The sequence below is a fragment of the Protopterus annectens genome, chromosome 8.part0, assembly GCF_019279795.1.
Source record: "Protopterus annectens isolate FY-2018-M chromosome 8.part0, PAN1.0, whole genome shotgun sequence".
Classification (NCBI taxonomy): Eukaryota; Metazoa; Chordata; order Ceratodontiformes; family Protopteridae; genus Protopterus; species Protopterus annectens.
This window is the reverse complement of record NC_056741.1, coordinates 1,232,682,347-1,232,704,423: the sequence shown is the minus strand read 5'-3', so window position 1 is coordinate 1,232,704,423 and position 22,077 is coordinate 1,232,682,347. Positions and strand designations below refer to the sequence as shown.

The 22,077-nt window shown below is 38.9% G+C and overlaps 1 protein-coding gene across 1 annotated transcript in view; it reads left to right on the top strand.

The window, feature by feature from the left end:
- The first annotated feature begins 698 nt into the window (after positions 1 to 698).
- Positions 699 to 22,077, top strand: part of CCDC115 (coiled-coil domain containing 115) — a 303,910-nt gene continuing 282,531 nt past the window's right edge. The window contains exons 1-2 of the mRNA XM_044080726.1: positions 699 to 951; positions 20,113 to 20,302. Of these exons, the coding sequence (XP_043936661.1) occupies positions 20,168 to 20,302 (135 nt within the window). The 5' untranslated portion in view covers positions 699 to 951; positions 20,113 to 20,167. The remainder of the gene's footprint in view (positions 952 to 20,112; positions 20,303 to 22,077) is intronic.

The window sequence follows — 22,077 nt, the reverse complement described above, 5'->3', positions numbered from 1 at the left end:
AAAACAAATAAAAGGCTACTTTGTAAATGAACAGAAACAAATAAGTTAAACAGAAAATGCTTCCATGGGATCTTAACATAAAATAAACTCTTCCTTTGCCCCCCCCCCAAAGTGAAAATATATGTATGATTGAACTTGAAAGCAACACATATGTATTGTAAATAACAATATCTCTTCATGGAATCAGAATTATTATCCACAGCTCTCAAAGTACGGTTTCTTGTTAAACACTGTAAAACTATTCCTTAGCTCATACACTCCTGGTTTCTCTTCACAAAATTCCAATTTTAATAAGAAGGAACCACAACTTAGATAATACCTCTTAGTAGTATGATAAAAAGTGATGCTGCCTTGCTACTACAAGCACATCAACAATGGCAGCAATGTTGGTTTGCTTTACCCAAGGTAACTACTTGTGTAGAGCCTAGGCTACTGCTACAATTGCAGCAGCGTGTCTCGCTGAGAAAGAACAGACAGAAAGTGTTGTTATCCTGAATATTATTTACAAGCAAAGCTACCCTCTAACAACTGCAGTAATAGTCGCAGCATATCTACGATAATTTAAATAATAACGTTTAACAGCAAATAGTTCACATATGTAAATTATAAGCTCAGCAGCCTTAAAACCACAGACCACTAAATTAAAAACTACCGCCACTATATCAACAACGGCGGCTGACACATCACGTGATAGTCATGTGTTTTGTGATTCTGTTCTAGGAAGTAGTTATGAGCTGTTGTGGGGTTTATTGAATCGGTTTCATTTGTTTACCTTTCAGTGATTAATTGTCTTGCAAGTAGATGGTAAAACGGGATATTACGTATAATATTATTTATTTTTTCATCCTGATAAGCGAACTTTTGCAGGAAGTGGCATTAAAAAGTGTCTGAAAGCATAAAAATGGTTTTGCTGCGAATGACTTGAATTGAAGGTCATTCGTTTGATTAAAGGTAAGTTTTAAAAGGCATGTATCCTGCTGTAGAGTTACCACCTGTCCCACTTTGCGAGCGACAGTCCATCTTTGAGCAGTTGTGTCCTGCAAAAAAAATGAAAAATTGGCAAATGTCCTGAGATTTTAGCACAAAAGTTTTCCGAAGTTTTCCTTAATAGTTGCATGAAACAGTTATTTTGTATCTGAAACACCTAATTGTTATAAGAAACAGAATAAGCAACTAAAACGATACAATAATAAGCTTTTATTTAGGTAAAACAGTGAAGTTCTTTCTTTGTACTGGCCGCGGGTATGTTTTGCCCAGCAAAATCTGACGTTTCTACAAAAAAATGTCCCACTTTGTGCATTTAGAAAGGTGGCAACCCTATCCTGCCGTCGCAGTGCTGTGTAATAAAAGTTATATTGGAAATTGTGACTGCTGGTATCTAATTTTCTACATTGCACGGCAGGTGCGGATGTGAGGGAAGGTTAGTGTTTCTTCAAAAGGTCACGTGGTAGGTTGATGGTTGAAGTGATATGTCCCCGGCCCCCACATAACGGTACAGACTGATCCAGATTGAGCTGAGGTCAGTTTCCTTGATTAGATGTTTTGGTTGGAGCTCTTCTAGATTTAGAGTCATAAATAGAAGAAGGTGCATTGTGTTCCTTGTTCGTTTTATATGCAGGTAGTATCATTAGTGTCGTGTTACCTCATGCCCCTGTTTACACAAGACCGCCCCTATTTGGGCCACTTGTGTTTTCTGCTCCTCTCTTTAACCAGGAAAGTCTGTATATAAGCAGGCGTGCCCTTAAAACATACGAAAAATGGCTAATTTCTGGAGATCTATGACAGAAGTATTTCATATGGTATGCTTAACAACTAAATGTTATATGAAAGACCGTAAACGGCTCAAATTGTGCAAGAGTGAGGTTGTATTTTGAGGAAAAAAGTGAAGTCCAGACTATTGCATTGGCTGTATGTATGATTTGTCCTGCAGCATGTCATGTTTCCATAATAAATGTCCCAATTTGGGCAGGGTAGAGTCTTGTATATTGTCCCATGTGTAGACAGGCAATAGTACAGATTAACAATTGTTTAGTGATGCTTTTTTTAATTGCTTAATTAAATAAGAAATTTACCCAAGAAGGTATTGTGGGAGTAGTGGAATGTGCCTGTTGCCTAATAACAATATATTTTTTTTGCTGCCACTCTGGTAGTTAGGCTTTATTTTACATTTGTTTACTGTGTCAATGCTTAAATGCAAGCTCAGCCCAGGTTCTAATAAATATAAAATAAATGTAAGGAGAATCTATAAGAGACTGGTGGGGGGGGGGTCCAGTCTGTTCAAATAATTAAGGGTGCATCAGATGCAGGCACTTGATGCACTCCTCAGCATGGAGAACATCGACGTCTGTGCAGTAACTGAAACCTGGTTCAAGGCTCCTGAGCACCCCAGTGCTACCAGGCTATACCTCGTATCATGCTTTTCGGCCCCAAAACCCGGGCCGAACCACAAAGGGAGGGGGAGTGTCCATATTCATAAAGGACACCCACACCTCCAGGTTAGTAGCAACACATGAAGCATCAGAGACCATACAGGTGCAACTAACCATAGGCAAAACTGCTATACAACTGGTAGCATGTTACAGACCACCCTCCCAATCTCAAGAACCCCACTCAGCCTTCCTGAAGACATTGGAGGATAGGAATGTATCACAAAATACCATCATACTGGGAGACTTCAACTACCCAAACATAGATTGGGTACATTATTCTAGCCCTAATATCCTAGCCCAAAGGTTCCTGGAATTCATAAATTCAAATGCGCTGGAACAACTAGTCACCTCTCCCACTAGGGGAGATAATATACTAGACCTGATCATCACAAACATGGGGACAAAATGCTCCACACCGGAAGTATACCCCTCACTAGTGAGATCTGACCACAAACTAATCACCCTGGATATACATATCCCACCTCCACCCCAGCACAAAGACCACAGTGAAAAACTTCTCAAAAGCAGACTTCACTCTTCTTAAGACTGAGATGGTATCCTTTAAGCCCACTGTGCCAGTGGATACCACATCCCACAATGCCTAATCCTTCACAAATGCTTTCTATGGACATCTCCAAGAATGCATGGATCATGCAATCCCAAACAAATCCAAGTCCCTCTCCACCAAATGTAAGCGTCCTGTCTGGTGGACCTCAGCCATAAACAAATTGTATAACAAAAGAAGGAAGCTACTGCACGTCGGAGCGAAATCCCATGAAGGGAAGACATCTCTGATCAACATTAGCAGAAAACTACGTTCTCTCATAAAAACATCCAAGGCAAACTTTGAGAGAAAAATCGCTAAGGACACTAAAGATAACCACAAAGCCTTCTTAAGCTATGTTAGAAACCTGGGCGGAAACCCTCAGATATGCTCAGAGTTGGTTCACAACAACAAAAAATACACTGAACCCACAGATATTGCCAACATTCTGGCTGACAGGTTCAGTGCAAATTTCTCCCCTCCTTCACCCCCAAAAGAAGAAATACTTATCCCAGCTGAATGTAATCTCCCTGTCATCTCAGATGTCCAAGTGAGAACCGCCCTAAACAAAGCAAAAAATACAGCATCAATGGGACCTGACAGTATCCCGGGGTATGTGTTACGTGAACTCCAAGAGGAGCTAAACCCACACACAAAAATGCTATTTAACCTTAGCCTTACTTCGGGATATGTACCTGAACACTGGCGTACAGCAACAGTGGTCCCACTCCACAAGGGGGGTGCCTCTACAGACCCTGGAAACTACCGCCCCATAAGCTTAACTAGCCTGGTCTGCAAAGCTATGGAAAGAATCATTGTGGAACTCATAAACAGAGACATAGGGGACCTACAGACACTTGACCCCACCCAGTTCGGCTTTGTAAAGGGCAGATCCTGCCTTTTAAACCTGGTTGACTTTTGAAACAGTCACTAGAGCCATTGATGAGGGCAAAGCAGTCCATACAGCATACCTGGACTTGGCTAAGGCCTTCGACACAATACCCCACTCAGGCATCATAGATAAGCTAAACAGCTTAAAAGTAAACCCTTATGTCACTAGATGGGTTGCCAACTGGCTAAAGGGCAGAACCCATAAAGTTAAAATCGCTGGAGCAATGTCAGACTCAAAGCCAGTCACAAGTGGTGTCCCACAGGGATCTGTCCTGGGACCCGTCTTGTTCGGCATTTATTTCTGAGATGTTAAAGCAAACATGGGAGGGCTGTGGCTGACAAAGTTCGCAGATGACTGCAAACTAGGCGCCATAGTCGATACACGAGCAGACACACACATCCTACAAAAGGCCTCACTGAAACGGACAACTGGTGCCGTAGTCACGGCCTTAAACTTAATGCCAAAAAATGTATAGTCATCCCTTTTGGAAAAAACAAAGTACCCACAAATTATCACATAGACAGCAACCCACTGAGTACGGAAAATGTAATCGGAGACCTAGGGACCCAAGTAGACAGCGACCTCTCATTTGACACCCACGTTGCCAAAGTGGTTAGAAAAACATTCTACCTTGCACACCTCATCATGAAGGGATTCACATCCAGATCCAAGGATGTCATTGTACCCCTATATTCCTCCCTCATCAGACCCATGATTGAGTACAATGCCCCATTTGGTATGTACCTCACCCGGCCTTTGCAACAGCTGGAGAGACCACAAAAGTACCTCACCAAAAGGATCAAGGGTCTCCAACATATGTCTTATTCTGCCAGACTAAAGAAACTTCAGCTCTATTCAGTAGCATACCGCCTGCTCAGAGGTGATCTCTGCCTGACGTACAAGGCCATGTCCAATCAGGATCTGATGTATATGCTCCACCTCAAAAAATCCAAATCCATCAGGACCATGAGAGCTAAAGACTTAAACCTCGGCACAAGTATGAATAGGACATGCTGGAGGGATAGATTCATAACCCAGAGGCTTCCCATGCTTTGGAACAGGATCCCAGTTCATATTAGGCAGAGCCCCTCACTGACTCTCTTCAAGAAAAATCTTGATGAGTGGATGGGAGATCGTAAGTTTACCCCAGGGGTCACATCTGTGTCACTGCTAGACAGGGGCACAGTAAACTAATTCTATTATATAAGGGGACCTTCATTGTGTCACTACTAGACAGAGGCACAGTATTCTAGATTTATTCTGTACATTTTTGTACCATTTCATGGGGTGGCAAAAGCCACATCACTATGGCTAGGCTTACAAATGCCCCAGGGCAGATAGCTTAGTACTATACTATGAAACTATGAAACTATTGATTTTTTAAGATATGAATCTCTTAGGTTGTTCAAGTTGAGTGATCTATTTAGAAGATGCCTAAAGGTGCATTGTATTAATTACTGGGTCTGATGTGATATGAGTAAAGTGAAGTTACACCTTATTTGGATGTAGAGAAGATGCCTTTGGAAATTAGATAAGTCAGATAGAAGGCTTTCCAAACTAATTTGGAGATGCGATGAACAAGAGTTCCAAATTCTTTGTGACAGGTGACACACCTCTGCAGTGTGGTATGTTGTGGAATTCTTTTTCTTACCAAAAGGAACTCTACCACATATTTTTCACATTTACTTTGCGACAGTTGTCCTTTCACCACCTGGTTAAATTTCTCATTGTATTTGGTGTGGATAGTGACTACCTTATCATTGCATGTATTTAAATGGAAATAGAAATCAGAGGCATAGACAACAGCTTTAGCAATGGGATCCATCAGAGGAGGATTGCAGCAGAATTTTATGTTTTCAGGTTGTGGTTTGCTTTTTAAAGTCTTCAAACATGGAAGTATTTGCAGGGGCAGTACCACCATTTTCAAAGAAAAAGGTCACTGATTTATGAGCTGCTTAATAAGGGAAGATAATTCATGTGGAGGTGTGCACAAAGTGGCCATATTTGTAAAAACAATATCAAGGGTATTGGGGCCTATAGTAGGATGTTCAACTATTTGTACAAGGGGTTTAGCATTATGATATCAAGGAAGCTTTGGGCATGCTGAATACTAATCAGTATAGGTCAACCAGTTTATTCAGAGATAGTTGAAATCCTTTTATTTCAGTAATGATAGCTTTTGTGCTCCGCAGGGGATGCAGAAGGTGTTCTAAAGCTAGCCATAAAGTGGTAATTAATCTTGTTTAGGGTGAGTATCCTTAACAAATACTGATAACTCACCCACAGATTTCAAATAGGTGTGAAGATATGATTGGCACTAAACCTAGAAATAGATGAGTGCTTTCATTGCTTTGAATATGTATATCTGTAACTGCCCATGTACAGATGTTTTGAAGTTGCAGGAGAGCTTCAAGTTTGAAAATGTTTTGTTAAACTCCTGGAATTGAGTAGCTCCACTTCAGTGTGTTCAAAATTGGAATTTACTAAGTTAGAATGTCCAGTAGATGGAATCTTTACTAATGTGGGGGGCATTTTGCAGTATCTCTTGTGCATCTTCGCCACTTTTTAGGTCTGACCGTAAAGCCATCTTCTAAATAAAATTGAATCCAGGGATCACTTCTGCTCTTGGTACCTTTAAAAATGTCTTCAAGACAAATTACCTCTTCTTATGTGGTACATTGGCTAGCTTCAAATCCCCACCCAACCCAGATAACTCTACTGAATATTTGGAAGCATACACCAGTAAGCTATACCAATATGTAAACAGCTGCATAGATGTGGCTGTAGCCAGTACAAACCAGTGAAGGACATAACACACAAACCCCCCCCCACCCCCCTCCGGTAGAACTTTAATTTCTGCAAGCTTTACAGCAGAAAGAAGAGATTACTGGCTCAAAGTAAGAAGAGCAACACACAGAGTGATAGACCCTTCATTGTTAAATTAAAAAAAGCTAAAGTAGCCACTCAAGCAAAGGACAGTCAAGGACTTTTTCAGTTATGTTCACAATCTGAGGAGCACAATGCAACAAAGTGCTGAGCTGATTGTAAACAGTTTTGCCTATCTCAAAGCTGAAGCTATAACTAACCTACTGGCCTACATACTCAGCTCAATCTCTACCCCTATCTGTCTCACATGAAATATCTGAAACCAACTCACCACCAGCAGTCACACAAGACCAAGTCCTGAAAGCATTATCAAAGGGGAAAAATATTACAGTAGTGGCATCTGACAATATCCCTGGTTACATCTTTTATTTAATTCTTTAACATTTGTTTACCAGGATAGTCCAACTGTGCTACATTTGCACATTTTCAGCAGAGGCCCAGGGAGAAATGCTTCACAAAAAAAAAACAGTACAGTACAATACAATACAATATACATACAACAAAAGTATTCAGTCCAAGAAGAGAAAAAAAATAGCAATCTTTAGCTTTTATATCATAAAGCATGATATAGCCACACCCCTAACCACACTGTTCAGTCTTATCCTCCATGTGGGTTTCGTACCTAGTGAAAGGAAAACAACAACAGTTACTCCTCTGCGTGAGAGAGGACATTCCACAGACCAGGCAGTTATAGACCTATTAGTCTGGCAAGCCTCATATGCAAAGCCATGGAAAGAGTTATCATGGGATTAATGCCCATGCATAAATCCTGACTAATTTTGTGATTTCCACTAATTTTTCTCTCTCTTTAACACCTTCTTTTCATTACTCTGTACTGCTTACCCTTTGAGAAGCTTCTCTCATAATCTCCTTTAATAAGTAGTAACTATCACAATCTATTAAAGAATGTTGGATGTGAAAGTAATTTCCTGAATGTGCTTTACACCTTCCACAAATGTTTTACTGTTGCGGACCCTTTCTATTTTGTATTTCTATAATATAATTTAGTGGTGATGCTCTACCTATTATGCAAGTATAAATTGTGTAATGTAGTCTAGAATCGTGTTTAACCAGCTACTTTTTTTTTGTATATATAATGTAACTGTGTTTGTCTCTATGTAGAGCTTTTCTCCCCGGGCCTCTGCTGAAAATGGAAATATATCCAGTCAGACCAGCCTGGTAAACAAATGTAAAATAAAATAAATAAATAAATAATTGCTAAGAACATATGGAACCTCCAAACACTGAACCCATCTCAGTTTGGATTCATAATTTGTACTCAGCGTGGTGGACTTTTTTTGAAAAGGTCACCAAAGCAGTAGATGAAGGTAGAACTATATACAGCACCTACTCGATCTGGCATAGGTTCTGGAAGTTGTTTGAAGACTGGGGGGGTGGAGGGTGAGAGGGGGCACTTAGTGATCTAAAAACGGCAGTTTTTTTAAAAACTATTTACTACCACAACAAAGGTTCACTTAGAGGACATTATAAGCTTAGGCAGTTTCCCTTTTGGTGCTTGAATTAACATTTCCTGATTAGTCTTACCTGTCCCATGGCTGATAATTGTACATTATCCCTCGTGAAAATAACTGATCATACCATAGATAATTTGAAGGGACCCATGTAAGGGATGCAGCATTTAGGAACTACCTCTATCCATTAGTGCATGAGGGGCAATCCTGGAGTATTCTATTACGTATCCTTAGATCCAAGTTGCATTTGAATATGGACAGGGACACGCACACTCACATCTATGGCCAATTTAGAGTGTCTGGTCAACCTACTGCATGTCTTTGAAATGTGGGAAGAAACCGGAGCACCTGGAAGAAACCCATGCAAACACAGGGAGGACATGCAGACTCCTCATAGAAGGTACCACAGCCGAGAATTGAACTGGAGAATCTCTTGCTGTGAGGCAACAATGCTATCTGCTGTGCTATAGATTTTTGCAATGTTGTATGCGTCATATCAGTGCACTCACATAATGTGCATTGTATGTTGGTAAGAGTGTGGAAAAGCTGGCTCAGTGTATGTGCAAACATACAAAAGCCATCAAGAAAAAAATGAAAAATGTTATTTTTCTATTTGATCATTACTATTCAGCTGTTTAAATAATGTCTGATAAAGTTATTCTACCTTTTAAAAACAAGAGCAGCATCACTCTTACGTTTCTGTGTCTTATTAGCAAGTTATCAACATGCATTAGCTAAGATCAGTTCTCTATTTTTGTTCTTCATTTTAATGGTATTTTTCTGTATTCTGTATAAGTAAATGTGCAGGGGGTATGAGCTTATGGTAGTAAAAATTTCAGCAAGTTTAGGAAGACAGATTCTATATTTCATTACCAAGTCTTGAAAAGTAAGCAATTGTTTGATGACACTTAGCTTTTTTTTTTTTATTATTTCTCAAAATTATTTATCCACAAAAGCCATATTACACATCTTATATCTGCATTACTATGTCATATTTCTTCGGAAGCTGTCCTAATATCTCTAATTTTGCCATCTGGAAAACAGGACAGTGTTCTCCTGCTATCAGCCCTGCAGATGAACCTATACATGCCTCTTAGAAAATCACCCATTATCAGTATTTCAGAACTAGCTATAGATGATTCTTGTCCTGATGCTGTGATTTGTCTTGCCTCCAGATTGCCCATATTTTCATTCACAGAATTTTGAGAGAGTCTTTTGTGAAACACTAGCCCCTTTCCTGATTCGCTGCTCTTCTCTTTGTTACTTTGTAAAAATAATGAACTGTGTTTTCCATTCACCGTTTCCCTCATCTTGTTTCACTATAGAGTTCTCTTGATCTGTTCTTTTCCTTCTTAAAAAGAGAATGAAGCCTTAGGCAGTTTCTTTGTTACTATTTTAAGACTAAGTTGAGGGTGTACTAGGCTCCTTGAGTGCTTGGAGTTAGGCAAGTAGTTGGCTGAGTGAGCTCTTGAGAAATTTGCGGAGTAGGTGGATGACTGTTAAATTCTTTTGCCAACAAAGTTGCTACCTCATGTGAGTCATTTACTAGGATGCTGTCAACTTAGAGTATAAATTTTGATCAAAGTATTTGTCTCTAAAAATTTGCAGGGACTACACAAAGTCTGGTGTGTTGAATTTTTTTTTTTTTTTTTTTTTATGCAAGACATACTATACTATCATGTTGGATTTTGTTTTACCAAGGCATCCCAATATAATGAAGTTTTTCTGGTTAGTCCTGGATCTGAATTGTTTTCAAGTAGACACTTTTGTGAAGTACTTTAATTCTGGTATTAACACTTTTGTGAAGTACTTTAATTCTGGTATTAACCAGCTTTATGCACCTTCTCTTTGCTTTTAGCGGTGAAGGAAATATTGGTGAGTGACTGTTACCAAGACAGTGTGGGGCCTCATTAGTTCCTGTAGTACTTAGTATAGAGACCCAACTGGTTGAAGGTAGATCCACTCTAGATCTGTATATAATTTGTGGACTGTGTGACTATGAGGTAATAATAGTGCTAGACTAGACATCGTATTATATTAATATGATGGTAGAAGAAGACATTTGCCTGCTTGGTCTGCCTGTTATGTTTTCAGTCTCCCACATCCCAGTCCAAACCCATTATGTATCTCATATTGAAAAAAGTTCATCTTCCAAAGATCATCTCTATGAATCCTAGTATTGTAAAGCAGATTGTTTGAAGTGGCCTACCCATGAGCTCACAAAACATATTTTTCTGTGGAGGCAAAGCCCAGTATATCTCCCATGCAGGGCAGGACCCCCCCCCCCAAAACTCCCAACTACTTAAATGTAATCACCTCCAAGAGCATTGTGTCTCGGGGACAATGGCTACAGTGACTTTGCTGAATCAGTGGCTTGCACAATCACCTGTGATCAAGTGTTCATAAAATTATAACATTCTTATTTCATACTAAGTCGAGTGCCTCTAAAGAATTATACCCACCATAAATTCTACCAAGTCATCCCCTGATTCTTCTACTCCTTCTATTAAAAATATGCTCAGTTTTATCCTAGCTGAAGTTTAACCCCACAATTTTCAGTTCATGTTGCCATCTGCTTCCCATCATTCCTTCTTAAGTCAATCGCATTAGCCTCTCAATATTTAAAAAAAAAAAAAATTATCATATTCTTTCAACTTTTCTCATTCCCAGCAAAGAACTAACGTGATCCACTAAGCCTTTTCCCACATTCCCTTCTGTGGAAGTCAGCAGCATCATATATGCTGTTGTGAGTGTCGGTGCTTTTTTCCCCAAGACCTTCCATCCAGTGTGCTGACTCTGTTTGGTAGCATGGATCAGAGAATGGAAAGTGGCCTCTGAGCATGTGTGCCTGCCCTGGGTCCTATAGCAACCATGCCTCCTCAGCCTGTCACTCCACCAATCTCGGTGACTGTTGCACATCTGTTTCTCCACCAGGACATAATGATTCAACACTGATGGCATGATCTTCCCCAGTGTAGACATGTCCATCCTCTCTGCCAGCTTTGTTAGGTGCCTGAGCCATTAACTGAACTTAGTTATCTCTTTACAACACTGGGCTGGTAATCATGTAAAATGGTGCAAGATTATCTTACAATCTCACTTGCTCAGCAGAGCTTGACGAGGCATTTTCAACACATTTTATTTTGAAATTTCAAGTTAATTAGCACTTGTCCAAGAATATGCATTGGTTTGATTTGGTACTATGTAGGTAGTTATAGTGACATTATGATTTGGTTATATGAAAAAAAAGTTCCAGATGCTGATGGCTGTAGCTATTAAGTGATGTCAACAGATAATAAAGAGCAACACTTTTTAGTAAAAGCTTTTAAATGAAAAGAACTGAATGGAATGGCATTTGCAAAAAATGACAATTATGTATTTAGTATGACACAAGGAGACGTATGTGATGGGCAATAGTTTCTAGTTTCTTTTACCCATTCTTTAGGTAATCAGCAGTGGAATTATTGTCTTTTACTGAAAAGGTTAATCACTTTGTTGTAGTGACCTTAGAATACTGCAGCTGCAACATGTGCCCCTGCCGCTTTTAACACACACAGCAGCTTACACAATCTGAAAATGTCTCCCAGTACAGACTCCATCCTAAGCAGCAGCTTCCGAAAATAAATCAATAAGTAAGCAGTTAATTAAAACTGTCTGTTCCCTCTCGCAAAAGCCCAGAAATACGTGCGCTGCGAGCTGACATCATCTGTGCAAAAAATGAAATCTTAAAGAAGTAACAGTTGGGAGGTATGATCTGCAAAAGTGGGGGTACTCCCCCCCCCCCCTCGCTGAATGGTTCCGGTGCCCATGCGATTTGGCCAAGGCTTTCAACACAATCTCCCATTCAGGCATACTAGAAAAGCTTAATAAACCCCTTCATCACCCTGCATTGCCGCTTGGCTCACAAATAGGATGTAGGACACAGGAGAGCAAAAGCTATATCCACAAAAAGACATGTCACCAGTGGAGTACCCCAGGGTTCAGTGCTGGGAAGTCTTTTGTTTGGCATCTGCTTCTCCGAAATAAAACCCAATAGCAAAGCATTCTAGCTTAATAATTTAGCAGATGACTACAAAATAGGGGCAGTGATCAAATCCTCACAAAACTCCGACATCCTACAGGAAGGCTTGTCCCAAGCAAATAACTGGTTCCATACTCCTGGACTAAAGCTAAATGCCAAAAAATGCATGATCATTTCCTTTAGAAAGTAAATTCTCCTGGGGATTTAACATATCAACAACACTCCCCCCCCCCCCCCCCAAGAGTTGACCCAGTAGTTCTGGACTTGGAAACTTATGTGGACAATGACTTAACTTTTAACCAGCATATGTCCACTGGGGTAAAAAAGTCCTTCTGTATTGCACAGTTCAAAACAAAACGATTGCTTCTAGATCCAGGGATTCTTTCAACCTCATTTACTCATCCCTCTTTGGGCAGTCAGTGAGTATAATGCCAGTTTTGTCATGTGTCTGCCCTGGCACATGCAGTAACTGGAGCTACTGCAGTGATACTTTACAGGAAGGATGCAAGGCCTAAACAGTATGTCCTACATGGACCAAATCATAGCCCTATTGCTGTATTTGGTCTATTACAGATTGCTAAGAGGTGACCCGTGTCTTGCATACAAGGGTGTCTCCATCCCATTACTAATGGATTTACTTCACATCACAAGTCAAATGATATCAGAAATACTCGATCCAGGGACCTGATTCTGCTCTGTAACATTAACAGAATGGTTTGGAAGGACAGATGTATCTTGCAAAGGATACCATTGCTCAGGCATAGCCTCCCCATCCATGTAAAACAAAGATTATCTCTGACAACATTCAAGCATGTCATTCAGTGGATGGGAAGTAGGAGATTTACCCAAGGAATCCCTCCCCCAACCCTTACTACTAATGGATAGGGGCAGCTTTTAAATGCTTTATCGCAATACATGGGTCCCCTTCCAATATCTGTGCTTTAAACTAGTAGTTATCACTAGCGTAATGTATAAATATGGTTGTTGGAAAGGGTTAGGTGAATCTAAACTCCTGTGCAATAGGTTAATTTTGAGTATGAAATGGGATAATTGGCTAGGCTTAAAATTACTAACAAGCAGTTAGCCTAATATTAACCTATGAAGCTGTTAATGTGCTGCTTCCTGTAGTCCATGATTTGATTTGCAGCCTCTTTTGCATATTTATGACTATAAAAGCAAATCACTTAAGCAGACAGTGGTGTCAGGCTGGGTCTGGAAAGGCTTTTTGTGGATCTTTGCTCTAACCCAGTTAAATACAAATCAACTGCTTAAGGAGTTTCACAAGTCTACCAGTCAAAGAAATAGGCAAAACAACCCAGTATGATGATGCTTTTACTTCGTTTGTTGGGAATGAATACCCTCACTCATAATTTATTTGGGGTTATAGTCACCATTAGACTTGTAGACTGCATAAACTCTCCACTGCTTTTTAACTCCCATGAAGATCTTCCTCCACCAAAACTTGTGCCTATTAGTTGAGAGAAGTGCAGTTAAGTTTTTCAGTTATACTTTTGCTTTTCCAAGGTTATTTTCAAGGAAGGAGTTGTTCGTTTCGATTCCGCATCTTTTTTTCTTTATCATCTGGATGCAATCCTGATTGTTGCAGCATTCTGGAATGCTTCTTCAGAGTCTTTGACACAATTTGCTGACCTCCATAATAGAGAAATTGGTCTGCCCTTCATAGGGAGATTTGTGGGAAGCTGTCATAGCAGCAAATAAAAGCATTGGATGGAGTTGCTGTCTTTCTATCATTGGAGGTCTGTGTTAATGGAAAAACTACAGAACTGGAAAGCAGGTGATGCACACCTGGAATCTTATCCGCCATCACTTGCATTCTGTGTGAGCTTGAGCAAGTGGTCATCTTCTTTTGTCTTTTAATAAACACCTTTAAGGGTTGCTTTCTCCAAGTTGTCCAAACTAATAAACAGAAGAAATGAATTTGATACTGTGTTCCTGGGAAAGCTTATTTTCCATTTTGTTCTTCTCTTTAGAGTCAAGATATGAATCAGTGTGTGTGATAATTTCCCTAGACTCAATTAGGAAACATCCTGCACGATTAGGGTGATCCTAGAGAAACACCTGGAGGTGTCACCAGGTTTTAAATTATAAGGTTGTGATTTCCATAGTTTAAGGGCATGAATGAGGAGCTATGATTAGTGCAGTGTAGTTTATTGTAGGATATGTAAAGAAGGGATGGGAAGGATGATGACAGCTAAGATTATAGCTAGAGGATCTAACAGAACAACAGGTAGTAAGACCTGTAAGGAGTCTTGTTTTAAAAGTTTAAATGTAAGTGAGCCAAACGTTGAGTTTACTGGTTACCATTTTGTTTTGATGAGAATGAGACAATGGTGTTCCTGTGTAGAAAAGAGGGTTGTAAACTTGTAAATCTGGTAAGAAATAGTTTATAATGCTGTTGGTTATTTTTTATTTCTTGGGGACAGTAGAAAATATTGACAGATTTGGGGCCTAGCTGAGCTGGTTGTTGTTTCCAATATTATTTTCCTTCAAGGGTTAGTAAATGAGAAATATTTCTTGCTGAGGAGAAGCTTTTGGCATGAGAGTATAGTACTGGAAGTTTAATTGTAGGACCACAAATTCCAAGAAATCAGCAGTGATTGTTGTTTCAGTGGGGTCTTTGTAGTTCGGTACTAACTGCCATTTTTAGTGAACTATAGCTAGATTTAATTTATTGACAGTTGATTACTGAGGAAAGTCCAACTGGTAGAAGCCCATTTTCAGTGGAGACTCAGGGAGAAAAGCTCCAAATTGTAAAATTATTGCTCTTAAAATATTTTGTAATAATCTCCAAAAATAAAACAAAGACATCTGCAGTTTAATTATAACAAATTAGACATAATATAAAAGCATTGGTAAAGACCTGTTGCATACATGTAAGAAGTTCCTGGCCTTGGCAACCTTGTACAAGTACAGACAATGCCCATTTGCTAAGTTTGTAGACAGACGGGAGTTTTTTTTACTGGATCACAATGACCGATTGTTTTTTTTAGTGCTGGTCAAGCAGATGGCTGCTGGATAATTTTATAGTTTGTAAGAAGTTGGGTATATGTTGGTTGATGTGGCAGTTCTAACCAGTTTAGGCTTTCCATTGCTTATACAGTGGTGGGTTCTGAAAGGGGTATATGCTGCAAATTTAATAACTTTGTTTATAGCATTGTTCAAGTTATAATTTTTGTGAAGCCTGGAGGTTATTAAGGATAGGAAAACCTTAAAAAAGAGTGGGAATGAGATAAGTAGTGGCAAGTGTAGTCTTAGCTGCATCTGTGAGAAGGTTTGTGGCTCTGTAAAGCATCCCTAGTTTCTGACAAGTTTTTCTTATGCAGTTTTGTATGCGGGTTGAATGTAAGATTATCATAGGTTCATAGGTAGGTACTAGACTATTGGCTCTAGGGCCTATATAAGCCTAGCCAAATGGTAACCACTGTTACCCCAAATAGTTTGCTATGAGAAGTGACTTCAGTAGTTATGTTATCAAGAGAGAGGACTTTAAATTTAGTTTTTTTCATGAAAGAAGAATTTGGGGGAAAAAGTATTAGTTTGGTCTTTTTTGGGTTGAGCATGAGTTGTGAGTTACGAAGTCATGTTTTAGTGCCTGCTAAAGCTTTGCAAGTAACTTTTTGAGGTGTATCTTGTCAGATGTGTAAATGAATGGAATCGTCTGTGTATTGTATTAGGGTGGCCTGTTGTGTGGAAGTATAGTGTGTGTTGGTGAAAATGTTGGAGGAAGGGACCGAGGGGAGAGCCTTGTGGTACACCGGTGGTGACTGGGAGGTAAGAAGAGAACGCAGAGTGCCATTTTACGGCTGATACCTATTGCACAGCTAGCTTTTGACTCACAGAAGGGTGGACTGAGAGAGACCTAGTGAGGACATTTGAGGACATTTGAGGACATTTGAAGTAGAAGTTGTTTGTTAAAATTGTGTCGAAGGCTTTGGACAAGTCTAGAAATAAGGAAGAGACTAGTTTGCCATTATGTCTAGCTTTATTGGCAGTGTATATCTGTAGGTTAGAAGGGCAGTCTTAGTACTATGGGAAGGACGGAATCCATGTTGTGTAGGGAATAGTTCTTCCTGCAGGAGATGGTCTTGCAATTGTTTTTGAATACATTTTTCAAGTATTTTAGAGAGGGGAGATAAGATTGTTATAGGTCTAGTTATTAATGTCTGTTGACTTTTCTTTTTTCTGCAGAGGGATAATGTGTGACTTTTCCCAGGAAGAGAGAATGTGGGATTCCTGGACTGACCTATTTATAAGGGTAGAGAAAGGCTAAGTAATGCTATCGACGGCTGTTTTTAGGTACTCGCTTGGAAGATCATCAGCTAGTTTTGAAATTAATATTGTTTCATTTTTATGTAAGTCTTATAGACGTTTTTGTTTTTTAGCCAGCGAGAAAGATGGTTTTAGACACTGGAGATATTACATTGCTAAAGCTGCTGCAGTAGAAACGCATGAGCACAGTTCTTTTCGATTGTTAGAGGCTGTTAACTCTGGCCTACCAGTACCCTTTTTTGACATTTAAGTGCATTCCTAATGATTACATATTAGGTTTTAGTGCTGGCTCTTAGGGACTGCGTTGAGAAGAAAAGGGATGGCAGTAAATAAGCATTTAGTAGAGCGAGCCTGGTAACATCTTAGAAGAAAGTCTTGGTTTTATAGAACCTGCACAGCTTTTTATTGTTTTTTTTTTTGTAACATTATTCACTTGTGTACTGAATTTTAATTTTTATTAAGAATACAGCTGAAGAGGCTTAGTAAAGATGATTTTTCTGAGTTTGTAATGAACCTAATGGAGTGTTGCTACATTTCAGCTCAATAAGAGTTGTTGATGGTACATCATGGGGTGAGTTAAATCTTGTGACGTCTAGAGTAATGATTTTAGGAGCAAAGAGCATTGTTTTTTTTTTTTTTTTTTGGAAACTTTAAAATGCAAGCCCAATGCACTTGACCTTCGCAACAGAGAATGAATTAGACATGCAGTTCGGTGTTCATAAGCTTCAGTGAATGGTCACCTATGACAACTATGGATTCCATGATGTATTGGATACATTTTGAACTGCCACTATAGTTAGCCATTTCATCTGTGTAAATTGTAAAGAGGAGAGGACCCAACAGAGAACCCAGGGTGAACTCCCAACATCCAGAGAGGGGAAAGGTGAGATTACTTCATTCCTTTTCATCACTTGTGCCTTACTAGCCAAGTTGTCTGAGAACCATTTTGGTGCATGGAATATGAAGCCATGTTTGACCAGTGTGTCTCTTTCCTTAGAATGACAAAGAATGGTAAACGAAAACTGCACTTACACTGTCATTTAAAAATGTTAAATTTGTATGTATTCGGTAGTGTCCATTAAGGCAGTGTCTGTGCCATGGATGTCCAAAAGCTAAGCTGAATGTTCAAAGTAACAATTGGAGTCTAGTTAATACTGAAGTAGTTATTGGTTTGCTCATGTTTTTGGTATGTTTGAAAGTGGCAAGAGCAGTGCAGTTGACTGATACTTGTTTATTATGACCAAAAGGCCACCTTTACATAAAGGCATTCCTTGTTCCTGTTTACAGGTGCATCCTACATGCTCTTCCTTGATGGATCTTTTTATGGTTATAGAAATGGTACAGGAAATGGAACTAGATAATGCATTTAGAAACTTGAGAGGTAGATTTTCCAGGACCAGAGATGTGGCTTTATTTTTGGAGTTGAATTTGTGCACTAAGTAATCAGGGGCAGTAATACACAACTTTAGTGCCGCTGAGATGAGGAGATTTACTTAATCTGGTCTTGTGGTCATTTGAGATGTATATTTTTAGCAAAGCCTTGGAAATGGATGACCGTGAGATAGTAAAGCACTTTGTCAACTAAGATGCAGAAGGGGTGAGTGTGTCTGACGGTGACTAGGATAGAGGAGTTGGTCAGTACATTTCTAGAACTTTTTTTGGATTACGGTCTTGTTGACATTGCTGTACGTGGCAGAATTGCTTTATACTAGCTAAGATGACATTCTTTACCCTGACTGTGTGCCACCTTGAGTGTCAAAAGGACAGATTCAGGCTTTTTTTTTTTGTAGTAGCTTGAGTACATATGGTCTCTGTTTAGTTATCTGACTTTTTATTCTAGTACATATCCAGGACATGTGTATAGACATGGGTTCTATTTTGAGCTTAGTTTAAGATGTTGAGAAAAACCGTGGTAAATTCTGTCTTATCCCAAGGCAAGCATTCAGCGGATTGAAAAGTTTGTGTTAATATAAAGGTTGAGATTAAGAAATTCTTAAGCACAGCTACTTTTTCAGATTCTGATTAACTCGCAATATTTTTTTTGCTGTTGTGCGTATTATGAAACGCATGATAAAGTTCAACATTATATTGTTTTGTTTTGGATTTAAAATTGACTTCTGTATCAAACAAAGGAATACTCCATGTTCCACAGTAGACAAATATAACATCAGACTTTCTATATCCTAATTAAGCATTCCATTTGGTTATTAACTCCAAAGAATATGCATCATATTGGGGCATACTTTTTTACCTAGAGACATCATAGTGGAACATAATACTTTCTAGAGAGTATTTTTGTCATTCATTGCATAGCTAATAATACTGCGGTGTACAATGAGGGAGAAAGGTCTTATTCTTCAGATTACATAACTTGTGAAACTTGAAATAATTTCCTAACACTGCCGGGTAAGCTTTACATGCATTACGTGGTATCCCTGAACTGCAAGTTATACTTTTATCAGTTTTCTTAAGTTGAGAAATGTAACTGATAACTGCATTGAGAAAATAAAAGCATTTTGAATGTAGGCAAGCCCCCACTGCACCTCCCATGTTGGGGATTCTATCCCACACCCACCCTTTACTTACATCTATGTTTGTTAAATTATTCATTTACTTATGCTTTGTTGAGCAAGCTAGTCACACTAGGCCCGTGGCCTCTCTTTAAGGGTAACTTAAGGTGGTATTCATATTGATGGGGGAAATTTGGCCAGGACACTGGGAAACTTCCCTCTACTCTATTTGATAACTGCCGTGAGATATTTTTCATTCACCTGAGCTACCACTAGCTCAGGCAGATGGGACCTGACTTTAGCATCTCTTCTGAAGGTCAGCACTCTTAGGAGTACCACACCCTTTGCACTGCAATGTCAGAATTGGAAAATGTAATGCAGGCACATGTGTGAGAATGGAACCAACAGTCTTCGGATCTTACATTACGAAAAGTGAGTGTGCAATTTTTTCTGCCACTAGCACTGCAAAAATCTCCTATTTCCATGACTGCAAAACAGTGAGGAAAAACGGAAAAAAATTGGATCCTACATCTAGCTTACACAGTTACACCAACTGTGATCACAATAGCCTGGCAAAACAACATTCAATTTGAGCACACTCATTGAAGAGTAGGTAACCAAATTTTGGGTACCTTCTTATGGTAACACATTTATGAAAATGAAACTGACACATACACAGGATTATTACCTTAATGTAGATTTTTTTGGTTTATCTCATATGATGAAATGTAACAAAAATAAAAAACAAAAATATAGCAATTGTTTAACAAACTTGATTACTTGTGTGAAGAGGAGAAAGTAGAGTTTAGTAAATGCAACAGTGGCTCTGTTGGAACTGTTTTGGAAGTTTGCATATTTACCCTTGCTCCTGCCTTGCAGAATGTTGTAAGTAAATGTCCATTTTAATGACTGCCAAGTCTTTGGTTTGCAATCTCAAGCAACACTGTCTGGATAGCCAATGGGTCATAGTTACAGTTATATGCAAAAGTAGCTTGTTATTTATTTTTTCTATTTTTTTCTGATTTGGAAAGCATATTGTATACATTTTATTTATTTTTTTCTTAACAGGAGCATTTAGGAAGGCATAGTGCAAAATATTGCTTTCAGGTGTCTTGAACAAAAGATGGGAAAAGAATTGGAAGAGCATGATGAGGTGGCAAAGCTTTGTATCCAGTTAGATGATCTTGTCCTGAAAGTAATGGAAGACCTGGAGGCGCTGCATCAGAAGAAAGAGGTCTTTAACTCCCTTATTGAAGAGGTAAAATTTTTCAGTCTCGTACCAAGTTGCTTTGCAGTACCAAAGACTTTATTTTGTGGAGTCCATTTTCAAGTTATGTAGATTTATTTAGTAACTGGTTCATATATGTATTTTTGTATTTTCTAAACTTTTTTTCTGATCTCCTTTAGATTTGTATCCAGTACAAGCTACTTTTGAATAAAATACACTAAACTTCGATTTTATTTACGCAACTACTGCATCTTTGTAGCTTTTTTTTTTTTTAATACCATCTTATGTTTGTATAAGTGAGCAGCACTGTGTTCTTTCATTATTAAGTCATACAATACCAAATTTTCCCAACAAATTATGCAGGCCAAACTGTACCATTTTCTCTCAAACTTAAACTTAAATCCATTGTATCCTACCTTAACCACACATTTTACACCAACCAATCCTACAGACACATTTCACACTCCTCCCTCAAACTAGCCATCCCAGTTTTCATATTTCTGCCTACCAACCTCACTCTGTTTGTCCCCTATCTCCCACTCCTTGCATGACTGATAAGAATTCGTTATCAAGCTTAGTCCACTGTTCTTCATGTTGTTACTAAAAAGTAACACAGAAGCAAACCGTGGCGTGACTCACCACCCATGCCTCACCAGTGGTAGTTAACCCAGTATCGCCCATATGCAAGTCACTATGTAAAACTTTCTTTGTTGATGCTGGAGTTATTACAAACAAGCCTGAGTAATACACGAAAAGAAAAAAATATACTGCACAAATTAGCAAACAACTTTACTAGGCCAAACTAAATGACAAGTTATTCAAAAATCGCTAAGTCCTCTAAAATCTGTTTGGATATTATTCAGTACGTGCTACTTAACATTCAGTCCCCTTCATCCTGGTCACATCACTTTTACTGTCACTTCTCTTTCACTCCCTGTTTGAACCCTTTGCACACCTTGCTTGACTACTTTTACTTTTGTTATACAGTATTTACCAAAAAACAAAGTCCAAGACTATTTAAGTAAAATACCAGACCATCACAACTCTTTTCTATTAAGTGCACCCTCTTTTCCTAAAACTGGGCAGGCAATCTCTACCGACCTCTCTTAACCACATCTTCATACTATGCCTCACAACCAAGATCCTACCAAGCTTGCTTAAACATGCAACCATAATACCACTCCCAAAATGCATGTTTGTAGAAAAGCAGAAGTTTATTGCTCAATTGCCAACCTTGCTCCTATAGTCAACATTGTAGAGAAAATCTATGAACAGATCTTGCAGTTTCTTACACAGTATAATAAAACTGTGATGGACGGCATAGTTTCCTACCAAAATACTGTAATACTGCTACCATATTCTCCTTTACAAGTGACATTCTCTACAATGTCAGAAATAGTTAAGTAACAGGAGCAATGTTCAGCAATCGAAATAGTCTTTGAATGTATAGACGACAATTACTTACTAAAGAAGTTGGAAAGTGCCATTTCTTAGATGAATTATGCTCCTGATTTAGAAGCTGTCTACTTAAAAGAATATTTACATAGTCAACAACTCACTCTCTGATCCTATATTCACTAACACTGGTGTCCCACAGATCTCCATTGTTGGTCTTCTGCTATTCTCCCTTTTTTCAAGAACCTGTATCCAGTAACCTTGTTGTCCCACAATGCTCTGCTCTTGGTAGTTTCATATGCTTCATTTTTGATCTTGGCCTATTTTTCCTTTTCATCAGTGATCTTCATTGGGATCTCCCAACCCTACTTGTATATTATGTGCAGACGACATAGTTATTCCAAAGCATC